Source organism: Typopeltis vanoorti, chromosome 21 (assembly GCF_054136105.1).
Source record: "Typopeltis vanoorti isolate ZY-2024b chromosome 21, IOZ_Tvanoo_1.0, whole genome shotgun sequence".
Taxonomy (NCBI): domain Eukaryota; kingdom Metazoa; phylum Arthropoda; class Arachnida; order Uropygi; family Thelyphonidae; genus Typopeltis; species Typopeltis vanoorti.
The window spans coordinates 58885293-58903976 of record NC_143569.1 but is presented as its reverse complement, the minus strand read 5'-3'; the positions used below and the strand labels follow the sequence as shown (position 1 = coordinate 58903976).

Sequence of the window (18684 nt, the reverse complement as noted above, 5' to 3'; positions counted from 1 at the left end):
TCTAACTTAAGACATTACATTCTCAGGAGCAATTGTAATCCAGACATCGCTGATGTACTTCGAATGCATTATTCAAGACCATATTTTTTGCCTGATGATTCAGAATCTAGTGCTATAGATTGGATCTTTATGGGATATTCTGGTCATGGAGCTAGCATGCATGTAAGTTTAATGCAGAGAAATTCATTTGTAGCATAATAATAGTTGAACAGTTATGTAATTTATAGAATGAAAATGCAAATATGTCCATTAACACTTAAATGACTCTGCCTGCTCTGATATGTGGCTGAGGTAACATTTGCATTAGAGCTTTCAGTGATGAAGGTGCATATCAGTAGGGAAATACCTCTGTAATTCTCACATTCAGTTTTATTTCCCTTTTTTATATATGGGCACTATGAGAGCTCTACTCCAATCAGCAGGAATTTGTCCCTCTGTCCGGGCCTTCTGAATTATGTAGTGCAGCCATTGTAAGACTTTTATACCTCCATACTTCAGCATTTATGGTCGAATATCATCTAATCCTGCTGACTTTCCATATTTCACGCCTTTGATGGCTTTTTCTACTTCAAGTATGGATATATATTCCTGACTTGATGCCTGGTCAGCATTTTTTTACCACTGTGCTATCACTGTTTGTTTCATTTAGCAATATATATATATATATATATATATATATATTCCAACATGTTCCAACATAAAAATGTGCACAAATTCACATGGAGAGAAGAGGCAAGGAATAAGAAAAATATGAGGTAGCTGGATTTTTTTCTCCCAGAAACTCGGGTTTTTCATCCTGCATACAGAAAAATCCACCCTTCAGAACACACAATTTACAGACAAAAGATATTTGTTGAGTGGTAGATAGTGCTGATATAGTTGATTGGTAGTAGAGATTCGGTAGTGGTGGAGACAGAGTTGTACACTAGGTGTCCTCCCGCGATGAGTCTTCGGACTCCTTGGAGGTGTCACGAATAATGATAACAATATCTTAGTTTCATCCTTAGTTTTACCAGATTACTGCTAAATTGCCTTAAACAAAAAAAAAAAAAAAACATGCATGATATTGAACCATCATAATAAAATCATGCCGACTTTATCTTGTTTAACAGGGCTGTGGATTTGCAGAACCTGGATGACAAAAAATCAAACATGGAACTACTCAATAAAACTGATGACACTTCATCAGTGCATGAAGCACCATCACCAGGAAAGAAAGAAACTAGGAGGATAACTAATAAAATACCATGTTATGGAGATGAGAGAACACTGAGAGAGTCAAGATCATCATAATTTTTTGATGTAGGCCCACAAGGACATACTGTGGTGTGATATCTCAACACATGTAATGTTTCATGATCAGTTTCTTATCATTGACTCTCTCAAGTTAGCCAGTATTTTTCATACTTGATTTAATCAGTTCTTTACATTTTGATCAATTAAATGTGTCTAAACAACCCATCTGCTTGGTTTTATCCTGGTCTTTTTCCCCCTAATATTTTTGCTTCAAAACCTGCTTTTGCATCTTTCTCATTCCATTGTATGGTTACAATCTTAGATTAGGTATTATCACATGCTTAAATATTAATGTCAGTTTCTTTTCTGAAAATTTAATTTTTCCCCTCCCATTAAAATTCTGCTATTGATGTTATTTGTTCACAATCCTGATCCCCAACCCCCTCAGAATCTTCATCTATGGGCCCCAGTCTTTAATCAACTGTTTTATTGAAATTCAGATATTAAAATTGATTTGAATATTGTATTGTTAGTTGGTCTTTCTGTTGTTCTTTCTCATGTTCTATAGAAATTTACATGATTTGCTTTCTCATTATACTAATCTTACTTTTTCTATTTTTACTAAAAATTGTACCTAAGTATTGGATATGTGTAACTTCTTATGTAGATTTCATACTGAGAATACACTTGATGTTTTCTGTTTCTGATTATTTTCATGTTTTTTATTTTATTTTATTTTTTAAAATTTCATATTGAATATTTCAAAAAGGAAAAAGGAAAAGTTGGTCCTTGTTGGAGATCTAAATAGCAGAGTAGGAAATGATTGTCAGACATACAAAAATATTTTGGGATAATTTTGAGAAAAGAGCAAAGCTAATAATAATGGCAAATACCTGTTTTTGAATTTCTACTCTGTTCTTGGACAGGACTGGTTATTATTAACAGCATGCTTCAACATAAAAATGTGCACAAATTCACATGGAGAGAAGAGGCAAGGAATAAGAAAAGTCTCATCGACTATGTTTTGTCAATAGTGATGTTTCTCCCTGGTGCAAGAACACCAGAGTGTACAGAGGATTTGAAATTGGAAGTGATCACTATTTAGTCTTGAGCAGGATAAAATTGAATTTCATATTGAAAAGAATAACATGTAAGAAAGTTTTAAAGCGAATAAAAGTTCAGCAGCTCTCAGATGTGAACTGTAGACTAAAACACACAAACATCATTCAAGAAAAAATGAAAGAGTTTGAGAACAGGAACCAAACCTTGGAGATTCAGTGGCAAGTCTTGAAGAAAACCCTGATTCATTCAGCTAGAGAGGCATGTGGTGAGGTTGTCTGTAAGGATAGAAAATTCAGAACTCCATGATGGACACAGGAAGTTAAAGAGGTAGTGAAAGAAAAGAAGAAAGCGTATCAAACGTTCCTGGAAAATAAGTCAACTTGTGTGCTCTTAGAAAATACAGAGACAAATGTAAGAAAGCTAAATAGTGTGTAAAACTAGCTAAACAAAAGTCATGGGAATACTTTGGTAAGAACCTAGAAAATAAATATCAATAAGGTGGCAAGATATTCTGGAGATTGTTGAAGAAGCTCAGAAATGGAGGAAAGAGTGTTGTAGAAGGAATTAGAGATGATAAAGGTGACATGAAAACAGGAGAAAAAGATATCCTTGAAATATGGAGTAATTACTTTGAAAAATTGCTAAATGAAACAAGCAGTGATAGCACAGTGGTAAAAAAACGCTGACCAGGTGCAGTCAGGAATACATATCCATACTTGAAGTAGAAAAAGCCATCAAAGGCATGAAATATGGAAAGTCAGCAGGAGTAGACAATATCATATTAGAAATGAAGATATTAGGAAAGAACTCGACATTGTTAGCATTCAGGAATGCATTAGCAGAACTAATCTCAGGTGGTATGGTCACTTGGACAGAATGGGCGAGGAACGATTAGCAAAACAAGTGTTCTCTGCCAAGTTGGCAGGAAAACGACCAAGAGGAAGACCAAGATATAGGTGGATTATTACAGTACAAAGTGCCTTAGACCAGTGTTTCTCAAAGAAAGTGCCCATGAAGACCTTTCACGGACCCCCAGGGGTCTGCGATAGGTCTTCAGTGGGTCCGTGGCAATTTTCGGCTATGCATCATTAACACATGGAATAAAACTTAAGTTTGAGATCGTAAAACGTTCCTATTGTATCACTGAATAAGGTACAGACATCTGCAGGCTGTGTAATATGTTTCTCAACAAATAGTGCAATTAGAGATAACTGGGTAAAAACGCAACTAATGAATCGCATGACCCCTCCCACATAAAATGCTGTATAGTAGACAATCAAAACCATATGGTGCACCGGCAACATATGGTTTTGTTTGCGTGAATGTGTTAAAACTAAGAAATATATAGTGAATGTGTTTCAGACATTATATAAGGAATTCAGTTGAAGAGAGTTAGCATTTCAACTGAACTGTCGGCTTGCTTTTGTCAATTAGTAGTGTGATCTTTTGTTAATACCGCACCAATCATATGGACGTCTTCATAGCTGCTTTATCTCTACTGGCCTACCATTGCTGTCTGTTTCGAGTTCTGCTTTCACTAGCCATTTGTTGAAGGACTGTTTGTTAAATACAGTAATTTTTTTTTTAGCTTTCAAATTCTTAAGTATGGATTACTGGTTAAAGACTGGATTTTTAAAATGTGCAAAAGAGAGGAACATAGTAGATACAAGTAGCTGTCAACAACAAGAAAATGTTGATATTGTATCTGGATCAAGTGAAATTGATAAGTGTATGTTGTCTGACATCTCTAAAGAACCAACTAGGAAGAAGATGAGAAAACTTCGTAAGTACGATATAAATTACTTGAAATGTGGATTTTCATGGACGGGAAATGAAGAGAAACCTATTCCATTATGTGTAATTTGCGGTGAAACTTTAAAAAATGAAAGCATGAAACCATGTAATTTAAATCGCCATTTTGAATCGAAACATAATGAATGCAAAGACAAACCTGTCAAATTTTTTCAAAATAAACTAAAAAATTTAGTTTATTTTGACTAACAATTATCTGACAATCACTTCCTACTCTGCTATTTAGATCCCCAACAAGGACCAACTTTCCCTTTTTCATTCTGTCAGTAGCTTTCTCTAGAGCCTCAAAAAATTCTTCTACTTCTACCTAAATAGCAGAGTAGGAAGTGATTGTCAGACAATTGTTAGTCAAAATAAACTAAATTTTTTAGTTTATTTTGAAAAAATTTGACAGGTTTGTCTTTGCATTCATTATGTTTCGATTTTGAATCGAAACATAATGAATGCAAAGACAAACCTGTCAAATTTTTTCAAAATAAACTAAAAAATTTAGTTTATTTTGACTAACAAATGTCTGACAATCACTTCCTACTCTGCTATTTAGATCCCCAACAAGGACCAACTTTCCCTTTTTCATTCTGTCAGTAGCTTTCTCTAGAGCCTCAAAAAATTCTTCTACTTCTACCTTAGCAGAACCTTCTCTGAGACCATAGGCACAAATCACAAACATGGACAAAGTCTCATTGTCCAGTTCCCCAGTTTGATTATTTGCCCAAATCACTCTACTTGACACTGCCTGGCATTCAAGAAGATTAGCCTCATATTTAGTGTTGAATACTATGGCTACTCCTTCTTTTCCTTGATTGTCATTGCCTGAATATAATATTTTGTATTTATTGCTCAGAAAGATCTCACCAGTTTTTGTCATTTTTGTTTCAGTCACCCTATTATGTCGATCTGGCACTTATCTAATTTTTCCGCTAGCTCCATTTCTTGCCATTCTGGCTTCTTATGTTGATAGTACCGATCTTTAATACTAGTGATGTTGTGTTTGGTTGTATTTTCAGATTTGTTCCAGTAGCTGATTTTTCACTGTTAACCCTGGTTCCCTGGAAGAAACAATGGGGGCCTTGTTTAACTGGGCAACGCCCCAGCCGGCATGAAATTTTGTCGTGTTGTACCATCATTTTGTATTTTGGTTTAACCAATAGGAATACAATTTGGTCGGCTAAATCCCAAATTGCCAGCCCATCCTCGTTCGTTTAGTATCTAGGTAGATACCCAACAGGGTGCACCACGAGAAGGTGAGGATTGGACATTAAGTCAGAAGCGCTGGTCGGTTCTCCGCATTCCTTTAAAGGGTATGTGGAGGTCTCCTCTCAGTTTTACAGCTTTGGCCCTTAAGCAAGAATCTGATGTTATTATTATATTGGCACCTCCATGGAGTAAATAGACTCATTGTGGGAGGTCCACTTAAAAACTATTATAAGATTTGTTTAGATGTGGCCAGCATTCTAATAAAATCCAAACCTGAAGAGTAACATTACACTTAAGGAAATATCAGCACTAAAAAGTTATACACGAACAAAAAAATTATTCAGAACCAAAGCAGTTAAGGGAAATGCAACTGTTATTATGAACCAAATGGATTATAACAGGTAAATGAGTAGTCTTCTTAAGGACTCCTCGACATATCAGATTACAGACTGGGATATTACCGAATCTCAAGAAAAGTTACATCCTGGCTCAGAGAATTTATCTGGGATCTCAGAGAATATCTCAGGGATTGATATGATAAGGCTAAAGCTTTATCATATCAATCCACCGATGTATGAAGTCCTTGAAGCAAAACCTAATACCTCCCCCCCCCCCCACACACCTTCAGCTTACAGTTGACAGCTTAGACAGCCTCACCCATAAACTGGCTATGCATTGATTTAAATCTCTTTCCATTCTCACAGGCAGGTGTTCCCTCATTTATTCACATCTATTCACTTGAAAGCATTATAAAATCTAATCCTGGCAAATTCTAACATTATGGTCATATTACTTCACTGTTTACTAATGTACCTTTGAAAGAGACCCTTGACCTCATTAAGCCACTATGGAAAGGGAAAAACTTTAAAGATTGATGGGAGTGCAATAGGTTACCCTCTTTCTCCTCCACTAGCCTACTTCTAAATGGAAGATTTTGAAAACCAGGTATTCAACACACATGAACATGATTAGTTTGCTATGTCGTCTCATGGCCTAGATACATTAGATACATTTTTAGGACATCTTAGCAACCAACATCCAAAAATAAGTTTCATGATAAAAACAAAAAAAAAATTATATTCCTTTCCTAGATACACTAGTGACATGACTACTTAGTGGCATATTATCTTTATCATTTATAGAAAGCCCACACACACAGGAAGGTATTTACATAAACAATCATGCCACCACCCATCCCAGCAGTATGGCATCATCAGAACACGTACACACAGAGCCAGGGCTATTTGTTTAAATGACAGCCCTTGAAACAGAGCTCAGGTATCTTTTTAGCCAATGGCTACAACCCCCTCCAACCAACACACAGATCACAGCAAAACCATTCCCATCCCTTATATTCAAGGTACATTAGAAAAGATAGTCGAATTTCTGAGCAAATATAATCTCCTTACTATTGACTATACATCTGGCTAGCTACCTTCATCCATTCTCCTAAATAGCGACTTCATCCATTTGAACATCCTGGAGTATATTAAGTAAGTTCCTTGTAACTGCAGTTTAGCCTACTTTGGACAGGCTGGTAGATTAACAGTGGCCTTGAAGAACACAAAATTACATTTGTAATCATGTGTATGGAAGATGTGACCATACTCTAGATACTCTACATGGAATTAAATGGAAGAAGACAACAATGTTCGGGTTACAAAAAAAAAAGTTGCCATAGGTCTGAAAGATTATTTTTGGAATCAGCATGGACTATGAAATACCCTCCCCCAACTTCAACAAGTATAGCTGCATTAATTTGCTAAAGATCTGGGAGAAAGTCATTCTCAGACTAAATAGCCCAGACTTTTCTAAATTAACTTTATGGTTACCAGGCCCATAGATAGCACTGTGTTAAGACTTTTTTCAGTAACATTGTGGACTGTATCTAAATGATCTAGTTGATTGCTGTGCCTATCATGGTTGTAATTTGGGCTCCAGAGATGCTTGTAGGAAACCAACATAACATTAGTAAGTTCAATAAATTAATTATATATTTTTTTCTTGATGTTATTATGAATCCTTCTTTTTATATTCTAATTTACTTACCTCATCATTACTCAAAAATATCTTACCTGCTTTAGTGTTTTGTTGTCTTTCCTTTAGCTGCTTAACTTTCTAGTCTTTCCTATGCCTCTCTTAATGCTTCTCAAATTTTTCCAATTCCCACATCATTTGTCTAAATATGTGTTTCAGTCTTGAGATTTAGCAAGCTAATTCATTTTCAATATCCTCATTTGTTTCAATAATGGCATGTTTTTGTTCAATTGAGCAATTTTCTTGTTCTTATAATAAATTTAGTTTAATCCTTTATCCAAGTGTGAGCAAACAAAGTTTGCGCCTGAAAGTATCTTCAGGACTGGGTTAAGGTGGTACAACACCAGGGCAACTCGTTGCAAAGGTGGAGTAAGCTACCAACACTCCTATCTCAGTATCTCCTCTAATGCAAAACACATCTCCTTGCGGATATGTCTAATGTTATGCATTAAGGGAAGGGCCACTACCCAGACTAGTTTCGACCTTTATTGAGGTCTCTTCAGTGGGAGCCAGGTCCAAGTGGAGATATCAGGCAGAAGAATTAGCAGGTCATCTCTACCTCTAGGAATTGCCAATTGGTGTGCCACCCTTTTTTAATAATTTACTCTGGATTTAGAGAAAGATGTTGAAAGTTTATTTTTCACTTGGTTAGAGTATAATAAATTTAGTTTAATCCTTTATCCAAGTGTGAGCAATTACACACTTGGATAAAGGATTAAACTAAATTTATTATAGTGTTGTACCACCTTAACCCAGTCCTGAAGATACTTTCAGGCGCGAACTTTGTTTGCTCACACTTGGATAAAGGATTAAACTAAATTTATTATACTCTAACCAAGTAAAAAATAAACTTTCAATTTCTTGTTCTTAACTTCACTATTCTGTTTAGTATTTCTTTTGCAACACTACTTTAATACTGCAGTATCCCAACAAGTATATTACAAAATATATCAAACACAGTAGAAACATGAAAACCAACAATAATATACCATAAAAGAGTAACTAAAGGGTGTCCCAAAATTCACTCAAGATTTAAGTTTAGCGCCATTTGCGGTAAAGTGTTGCCAACGAGAAAAAATAGGCAGCGTGACAGCTGACAGTTCAGGGTTATTAAAAATGGAGTGCTACACAAAAGAACAACGCATTTTCAATGTTGAGCAATATTTTAAAAATAATGAAGGTTCGGCAGCTACAGTTCAAAATTTTCGTAAAAAATATGGTCGGAATAGTGATTTAACTTCATCAACTGTGAAAAGATTAATTAAAAAATTCAAGGAAACTGGATCAATTAGTGATCTTATACACTCTGGCCGTCCTTCAACAAGTCATTCAACAGAAAACATCAAAGCAGTTCATGAGAGTGTTGCTGAGAGTCCAGGAACATCAATTTGGCACCGTGGTCTTGAATTGGGCATTTCGAGAAGCTCTGTACAGTGTATTCTCACGAAAGGTTTGCATCTTTATGCTTACAAAGTTCAATTGACTCAAGAACTGAAGCCTACTGACCACACACAGCGAAGAGAGTTCGTTGAATGGATTATGGAACAACAACAAGTGGATGCTTATTTTTTGAACAAAATCATCTTCAGCGATGAGGCTTATTTTCATCTTGATGGCTTTGTTAATCGACAAAATTGTCGCATTTGGGGTTCAGAAAATCCACGAGTGATTGTTGAGAAACAAATGCATCCACAATGTCACTGTTTGGTGCAGATTTTGGGCTGGAGGCATCATCGGTCCATTCTTCTTCAAAAATGCGGCTGGTAAGGCAATAACAGTTAATGGTGCTCGCTATCGCGACATGATAATCCAGATTTTTGTGCCTAAATTGCAAGATATGGATGTGTACAGCATGTGGTTTCAACAAGATGGTGCCACATGTCATACAGCCCGAGAAACAATTCAATTACTGCATGAGTCATTTCCTGGTTGTGTAATTTCCCGTTTTGGTGATCAGAATTGGCTGCCTAGATCATGTGACTTAATGCCATTGGACTTTTTTCTTTGGGGTTTTTTGAAGTCTAAGGTTTATGCCAACAAGCCCACGACCACCCACGCCTTGAAGGAGGAAATTGAGCGCTGTATCAACGAAATTCAGCCACATTTATGCAAAACGGTCATGGAAAATTTCGACAAAAGAGTGCATATGTGCCAGCAAAGCCGTGAAGGCCATTTACCCGATATGCTATTCCATGCATAACACTATATTGTATACTTTATGAATCAATAAGAAATTACAATTTTTAATTAAAAACCTGTGTTTTCTATCAAAATTACTTCTTGCATGAATTTTGGGACACCCTGTATTATAAGAAAAACAACAACAATAAAACAAATAGAAATAAGTTATTTTACAGAAGAGTTATAACATTTCTGTTATAACAGAAATGCAATATAACAAATGTGGAAAATTATCAAAAGGGGAAAACTGGAAAGATGACTTATTTTTGCCAACAGTCCCACTGAAGCCTACTAGCAGGGGAGTTTGAGTCACTGAAAAGGAAAGATGATATACCTACTGTATTTACTGAAATATAACTCTTACTTTTTTCCCCAAAATTAAAGTTAAAAGATCGTGGTACAAGATATATGTGGGATTTTTGAAAACTAAAGTTTTTCAGGAAAAAAACTGAAATTGATGTTTATAATTTAAATCCTCAGTATTCATTATAATTGCTCATATTATTTATAAAATGTCTGCATGGTTAGCCTATTGGCTCTGCAATTCGCAACCATATGCCTGGAGATGGAATGTCCTAGGTTTGATTCCCATCAGTGACGTGAGGAGCTGAAGGATCTTCCTCAGCCATAGCAAAGTTAGCTGGTCTTGGGCGCAGACAGTAGGGTTTTTTCCCCCAGTTTATTTTGGGGTTGTATCTCTGAGAGATACATTCATTACTAGTATGGACTGAAATGCGATAAAACTGATGATTTATTTATTTTCAGTTACAATCTAGAAATTATTAAACAAAGAAAAAAAACAAACAATTAAACCAATACTATACTGACATCGGAGTTTGCAATATCTCTCAGATACAATTTATTATCAATATCACTTTCACTTTTGACTCTATCATTCTCATCATCAGACTCAAGTAAAACATTTGCTGAATCTCTTCAACATCTGATGGATTATCCAATCGATATATTTTTCCAGCCATTTTCAATGGTAAATTAAAAAAACTAAACCAACATCGGAGTTCGCAGTATCTCTCAGATAGAATTTATTATTAATTATCTCAAACCTTTACATAAGACGTGTTAAACTAAACTGATGGCATAAACAGTGTGGAATATCATTCGTAACATATGTATGCACAGCTAGTCATGACCTCCAAGCTATAACTGGATATGGGCAAAAATATTTATATTAAAACAATTTGTTTGTATCTGTCAGATCAGTCATGACCTCCTCAGTGTTAAGGAAAAAAGATGATGTAGAAGAAATACCACGTGCAGAAGATTGACATCAGATATGAAAATTTTAAAGAAGAAAATTATAATCCAGAAGATTTAGAAGCAATGTACAGAAAGCTGCGTGTGAGTATGAAAAGAAACTAGCTCTGTAACCAAAGACAACCAAAAAAGAATTCTATCATAATGTTGTGAGTAAAAGAAATAATGAGCATGAAAGAATAACTATTGAATGTGAATGGTTTGTGGGGTATCAGATGCAGAAGAGATTGTATGACTAATCAGTGCCCATTTTGCTAAGGGCTTGCAACTTGGTATAAGCAACATGGTGCTCAGCAGTAGAAGCTTATGGGGTATCAGCACAAATACTAAAAGTGTGTTTTCTGCTGAACTGGCTATTCCTTTGACCAGGCTATATAATTTGAACCTCAAAACAGAAAATTCCACAGGAGTGGAAAGAATTTATGATAATCCCATCGTTATCTTATGCCTTCATTTTGACAAGCGAATGGATACGCTGATGCTTTTAGACTTTGCTAATGCTTTTGACACAAAGGCTGTTGCAGGATATGGAATTGGATTATAATAAACTGTTAACTTGGATAAAAGGATAACTTATTGACATATCAAATATATGGTATGGGGGTGAGTCTGCAAATTTAAGACCAATGATGTATCTATTCCAGAATTAGTACTTTGTCCATTGTAATTCAGTCTTAACATTAATGACATTGGGAAGGATTTGACAGGAGATATACTGCACTTGCTGATGATACAAATATAGGTAGAGTAAAAAGCATTTTAACAGAAAACCTCAAACTACAAGTGGAAAAAAAAAAAAGCAATAAAGATTAAAAGATTATTATATTAATATAATCATTAATAATAAATTGATATGGAGTATCACACCGTATGGATGTGAAACCTGGATTCTGGGTAGAGAAGATTGGAGGCTTTTGAAATATGGTGCTGGTGCCGCTCGAACAAAATGAAATGGACAGAAAAAAAATCAAATGAACAAGTCCTGAGAGAGATAAGCAAAACAAGAAGTTTAATTTGCCAATCAAAATTAGAAGAGATAGGTGGTATGGATATATACTTCAGCATGATGGACTTGTGAAAAGAATAACTGAAGGCAAAATAGAGGGGGGAAAGAAGAACGAGCAGACCAAGGAAAAGCTTTAGTGACCAAGTCAAAGAAAGCACAGGCCTAAGGAATTACCAGGAGATAAAGAAGAAGGCCAAATGACAGAGTGGAATGGAGGAAATTGCTGCTGAGCTACCAGTCCCAAGACTGATGCAACTGATGAATCATGAATGTAAATGGTATGCAGTAATTACAGAATGATTTCAATAAGCTTTAATTGTGAGCACATGAAAACAGTCAGTTCAGAAAGTGTAAAGTTCTGTATTTTTGTAACGAGATATCCACTGATGTATCATGTTCATAGGATTATCCTAGAAGAAATTGGTTACACTGTGGATCTTTGAGTTTTAGCAGATAGGCAGTTGAAGTTTAGGAACCATATAGTAAAAAGTCTAAATGCAATTCAGAGGATGATTGTAATGCTGAAATTAACATAAACTATAATAAGAAAGTCATCAGGATTCTTTACAGGGTCATATGACCTCATCCAGAAGGTTGACATCAGATAGATTGATGTGTAGATTTGATCTCCTGTTTCTGAGTTGATGCAAATACAGTGCCTGGGAAGCAAAGGAGAGTATTAAAGATGATATCGGGACTGTGGGAAGTACATTATGAGGATTGGTTGAGAATTTTCAGACTGGAGGAGCTACAATTGGTAGAAGGAGAGGTGATATGATAGAGACCTTCAGACTTCTGAAAGGGTTGTATCAAATACCAGTAGATTGAGGTTTTCATTTTATGGAGGGCAAGGAGAGGATGATAAATGGAAATTGAGAATGAATGTAGTCAAAGTGGTGAGAGTTAAAGCTTTCTCTCATAGAGCAGAAATTGCTTTTCATTGCCACTGAATCAGTTTTTTTTTTCCTTTTTTTTTTAGTATTGTAGCTATTCCTTTCTTTTTTGTTCCCTGACACTACTATTATATTACCTGAATAAATCATCTTATGGTTGTTATTATTTAGCAATATTCTTTGTCACAGATAACTGTGAGTTATATCAGTGTGGTATTTCTATTTGGTTTCACCTCTTTTTCCACTGATGCTTGTGAACATTATACCTGTTTTCAGTCCTGTTGAGTTTGGGTTGACCTGGTTCCTATTAACCCTGGTTCCTGACAACAGCAGGGATTTTATTTAACCAAGTGATGCTTGGCCAGCATGATTTTTGTATACCACTGTATTATATTTGTTAGTTTAAGCTACTGGCAAATATAGTCTGAGCATCTAAGTTCTAAATTGCAAGCCTATTCTTGTTCATTTGGTATCTGAATAAATAACTGCCAACAGGTTACACCACAGGAAGACAAGAATTGGACATTGGAAGCTTTCATTACATTTATCCAATTAAGCAATTCTTTCTTATCAAAAGTTGTGTTTTTATTTCTTTTTTTAAAATATTTTATCATTGAATAATACTCAACCAAGTTTTAACTTATAAGCGAATCCAAACATGCTTGGGAGAGAATGACAATTCTATTTTTAATTCTGTTCTAAAATACATCATCATCATTATTATTATTAAAAAAAAAAAAAAAAAAATCAGCTAACGCCTTTTTATTCTCGTTTACGGGAGTAGGCGAGGCCATTTAGCCCTATCTAACTTTTGGAGACTGAGTGGGCAGTTCAATCTCCACTGGTACCCAATCAGAGACAGATGGCCCAAGGCTATCACTAATTAAGCGGTACGCAGTGAAGAGAGACGGCTCAAATGTGCCGCCATCTCGTGGTCCCTAACCCTAACACAATATATTTAATGTCTGAAATAATGTGGCTTCTACGGTCGATTTTCTTGAGTTTACAGGACGAAAAACCCGAGTTTCCGGGAGGAAAAACCTGCTTGCCCGTGCCAGAGATCGACTAACTCGGGAACCGGTCGAAAAAAGGCTTAGAAAAATTTCCTCTAGTCGCAGACTAGACTCGAAACCAAGTCTTCCTTCGTGCGGCCAAGCGCGGCGGTGTGCAAACGCCACATCCGCTGAGCTACACAGGCTTTATTATTATTATTATTATTATTATTATTATTATTCCGGGCAACTCCAAGGAGTCGACAGACTCATCGAGAGAGGCCCTAACATCATGTCAAGAACAACTATTCGACATTCACACAGTATCTATCATACCTTGCCTTGAACTCATTCACGGTCGTAGCACCCACAACAGACTCTGGCAGCTTATTCCACTCATTCACCACTCTCCAAGTAAAAAACCTAGCTCTAACACCCTTGTCAACCACATTCTTGCCCAGCTTCCATGCATGGCCCCTAGTCCTCCCACCACCAGTCCTATTTTCAAAAAATCTTCTGGATTAATCTTATAGAAACCCTTCAGTAATTTGAATGTCTCAATCATATCACCCCTCTTCCACCTATCGACCAGTTTCCATGTAACTCACAAATCTTCAACCTATTCTCATAAGGTTCATTCCACATACCCAACATGAAATCTTCCTGTTTTCGATTCTAATTTTAAAATCCTTGTTGACCAATAGAATTAATGGTTTGAAAGTAAATTGAATATTAATATATTAAGAAAGTGCTGAGTAGAATAAAGAACATATATCCAAAATCAAAATGGATATTTTTGGAGGGTAACAAGAGGCGAACAGTATTTTTTTTTTTTTTATTGGGGGGGGGGGGGGCTTTGCAAAAATGTGCACTAATAATAGTCATATTTTAATACCCCAAGCTTTTAACTTTCTGCTTTTTTTTTTTTGCTAAATATACACCTAAAACATACCACATGTAAGAAGAGATTGCTACTAAATGAATGGATTGAAGAAAGAAAATTTACTAAACTCTTAAAGAATTAATATTAACTGCTGATGATTTTTTCCATATTTTGTAAGAATGCCATTATGATTGAAGATAATGTTACTTTTGTCTATTTCTTTTAAAATTTCATAATGTTCAGCACAAGAATTCAGTGCTCGTCGTGCATTTTATATTTAATGTTTTCTCTGTGTGGCCATCAGCTTGATTATGTGCATCGTCCATCTTGGCAAGCTCAGATTTCTGGTTCTAAGGTATGGCATCTCCTTCCTACTCCTGAATGTGAAAGCATATGCAGCTCGGTGAATGTTATGGTTCACAAAGGAGATATCAGTAAGTGAATATTAATATATAATCTAAAATTGAATTTGGCATTATTAACATTACCTATCAAATAAAATTTTTGAAGATTATCTTAACACTTGTATGTTGGTTTAGGATTGTATTGTACAGGTGCTTGTATTTTACACTGCCATCAAACTCTTGAAATCAATTTCTCATGACCTTTCTTAATTCCATTTATCACTGTTTTTTGAACCAAGGCTTTCCTCGTACTGTTTTTCCCAAGCACTACAACCTCCACCTGGTCAAGAAATATATCAACAGGTATTTTCTTTGACACTTATCATCCACCTATGACACTATATACGACACTATTTTGTTACAAGTTTGCAATGTCTTATGCTGATATAAAAATAAATGAATAAATAAAAATTTTGCATATCATTATATATTGTTTTTTGGACCATCTTAAGCTGGATTGTGGTTATAGCTACTAACAGGCTTCACAAAGGGCAAAGTCAAAAATTTAACTTTAATACTTCCACCAAACATTAATAAATTAATGTTCGGTGGAAGTATTAACTGAAAATTTTAGCCTCATCGTGGTGTCTAAAAAATAAAATATTGTTTTTAAATATTGTATTATATAGAAAATGGTGTAAAATGATGACTTCTTGCATTATGATTTTGTTAAATTAATCCCACGCATGAGAGGTTACAATACCTATAGCACATCAGTGTCATGTGGTCAACAAGAATAAGCAACCCTTTCCTTCATGCTTACACAGTGATTAGAATACATCATGAAAACTATGGAAACAACTACATACCATGTAGTTAAGTTAAGCATAAATTACAGCGGCATAAATTAAGTTAAGGGGATAATAAATCCCTCATTATATGAGGGATTTATTATCCCCTTAACTTAATTTATGCCGCTGGAAAAATAGCCTCTTGGCTCTTTATCATAGTAATAATAATATATGGGTACACCTGTCTGGCAATTCGTTAGTAGGGGTATATGTAAGTTCTGTTCACTTAAACCTTGGTATTCCAGGTCTACCTACTCACTGATGAGACCTCAATAAAGGTCGAAACCGGTCTGGGTAGTGACCTCTCCTCATAACGTAAAACAGTAATACATCTCCTAGGAGCTGCGTTTTACATTACGAGAAAATATTAAGGATAGTGATGGATCTTGCTCCACCTTTGCTCCGAGTTGCCCTAGTGTTGTACTACCCAGGTGTTAACTTACGCTTGGACGCACCAATAGTTCTTCAGCATGAAACTGTTAGATTTTGATAGAGTTCGATCTCCGAGTTTCGTATCCGGCTTTAAAATAATGAGGGATTTATTATCCCCCTTAACTTAATTTACACCTCCAGAAAAAAATAGCCTCTTGGCTCTTTATTGTAGTAATAATAATATATGGGTACACATGTCTGGCAATTTGTTACTAGGGGTATATGTAAGTTCGGTTCACTTAAACCTTGGTATTCCAGGTCTACCTACTCACTGATGAGACCTCAATAAAGGTCAAAACCAGTCTGGGTAGTGACCTCTCCTCATAATGTCAAACAGTAATACATCTCCTAGGAGCTGCGTTTTACATTTACATTTCCATAATTTTCATGATGTAGTAAGAATAAGCAACCTGTTCGTATGTTTATTGAAGAAATGTTCATCATCGCCCTTCCCTAATCATGTAAGGAATACTGTTCTAAAGCACAGATGTAAATGGAAGAAAAGAGGCAGAAGATGAGAATAGTTGTTAGTTAACTGGGTCCCCTTTTTCCTGTACATGAAACATTTTCACAGTGGGTTTATGGTTAATGTTGCGTATTAATACTGCTGATGTTTAGAGATTATTAATGATAATGCAAGGCTTTCTTTGAATTAAAAAAAAAACAACAGGTAAATATAAGTGAGTAAAATAAGATAAATAAAAGATACTATTATATGCTTTTGTAGCTTCCTTTACTTGTTGATTTCTAAATAGAGAATTTTGAAAAGCAAACTTTATTATACTCAGCTCTTCCTTAAAATTTGACTTGTATGTACAAATGTCGTTTTTCCAGCTTGATCACATGGAACTGATTGCATTGTATCTCCTCCTTCTTCTTGTAGCTTCCTCAATGCGAGGGTGCAGCACCATGTCCTTCCAGTCCTCTCTGTTGGCAGTTCTTTTTGTTTCAGCGTAGTCACATGATTCTGTCCATAATCTTATATCATCAAACCATGTCCTTTTTTACATCTTGATCCTCTTCTCATAATCTTTCCTTCTAAAGCTGTTAGGGTCCTCTGTCCTGCTGATCCCCTCAGTACATGTCCTGCCAGTCTTATCTTTCTCTGGATCATTTCCTGCAATAAAGATTTCTGTGTTTTCATCCTCTGTAGTGCTTCTGCAGTTGTCACATGCTCCATCCATGAGATTTTCAGGACTCTGCTGTAGCACCACCTTTCAAAGGAAAGGCCATTAGATCTTGTCATACTCTCTTCTTAAATACCCAGGTCTCACTTCCATATGTGAAAACTGGTCAAACTAATGTTCTTATCATTCTCTTCTTTGTCTCTATACACACAGAACTTCTGAGCAGATCTTTATTTTTCCAGAAGACATCTTTAGCTATGGCTGTTCTTATTTTTATTTCTTTATTTCAGTAAAGTAGGTACCTAAATATTTGTATTCTGTGGTATGCACAATTTTTATATTGTTTCTGTATATTTCTGACTTGGATCTATTTTCTTTTGAGGTTCTCATAAATTTGGTCTTTTTTGCATTTAATGTAGGCCAAAAGCTTTACCTTCTTCAATTAGTAGATGCAGTAATTTGATTAATTTGTTTCTGTTTTCTGCAATTAGAACAGTATCGTCAGCATATCTAAGATTGTTGTATTTTATACTCTTGATACTGATTCCTATATTTTGTTTTTCAGTCTTTTTCATCACAGTCTCACTATAAATATTAAATAAAATTGGTGAAAGGATGCAGCCCAGTCTAACTCATCTTCTTATTTTCACTTCAGAAGTCTCAGAGTTAAATAGCTGCATTTTCTGCTTGGAGTAAATCATTTTTATAAGTTTATGTACATGATCTTCTAAGTCTAGTTTTTCTAGAATATTAAACAGTGTATTGTGTTTTACTTGATTGAAGGCTTTCTGAAAATCTATGAAGCATATGTATGTATATGTTCCTGTTCCTTTCAAGTGATCTTTCCAGTAATATTTTTAGTTCCAGGTTAGCATTAATGGTTCCCATTCCTCTTCTGAAGCCTTTCTGTTGTTCACTTAGTTCAACATACATTATCTAGTAATGGATGCAGAGTGCTTTATCTACAGATTAATAATACATATGACATCTGATGAAAACAATAGAAAGAAAAAGCCTTTTCCTTCATTAAAAATTCTATAACTATAAAACTGAAGCAAAAGACATTGCATTACTAGAGGGTGACCTGCTGTACTGTATGTGAAGATTAAGACTTAATGTGTTACAGGAAGGGGTGCCAGCATCACATCATTGTGTTTTTAATTGAAATAATATTTGACAATTTTTCATATTGCTAATCTTTCAAGTAAAGTATTGCAACCTGAATGTCTTATAGTAGATGACTTTTGTCATCTACTACAAGACATTCAGGCAACAAAAAGTGAAATTTTGACCATGTTGCTTAGTGGAGGCCTGAAACTAGGGATCAAATATGGCATCCAACATGTTTAGTCTCTA

At 35.3% G+C, this 18684-nt stretch overlaps 1 protein-coding gene across 2 annotated transcripts in view; it reads left to right on the top strand.

The window, feature by feature from the left end:
* The window catches only part of LOC150094884 (uncharacterized), a 94553-nt gene that overhangs the window by 19484 nt on the left and 56385 nt on the right, over window positions 1–18684 (top strand). For both annotated transcript variants that reach the window (XR_016550153.1, XM_090411408.1), the window contains exons 2-3: window positions 27–162; window positions 14879–15008. Coding sequence is in view for 1 of the 2 variants with exons in the window: in XM_090411408.1 (XP_090267534.1) it covers window positions 27–162; window positions 14879–15008 (266 nt within the window). In the remaining variant the exon portion in view is untranslated. The remainder of the gene's footprint in view (window positions 1–26; window positions 163–14878; window positions 15009–18684) is intronic.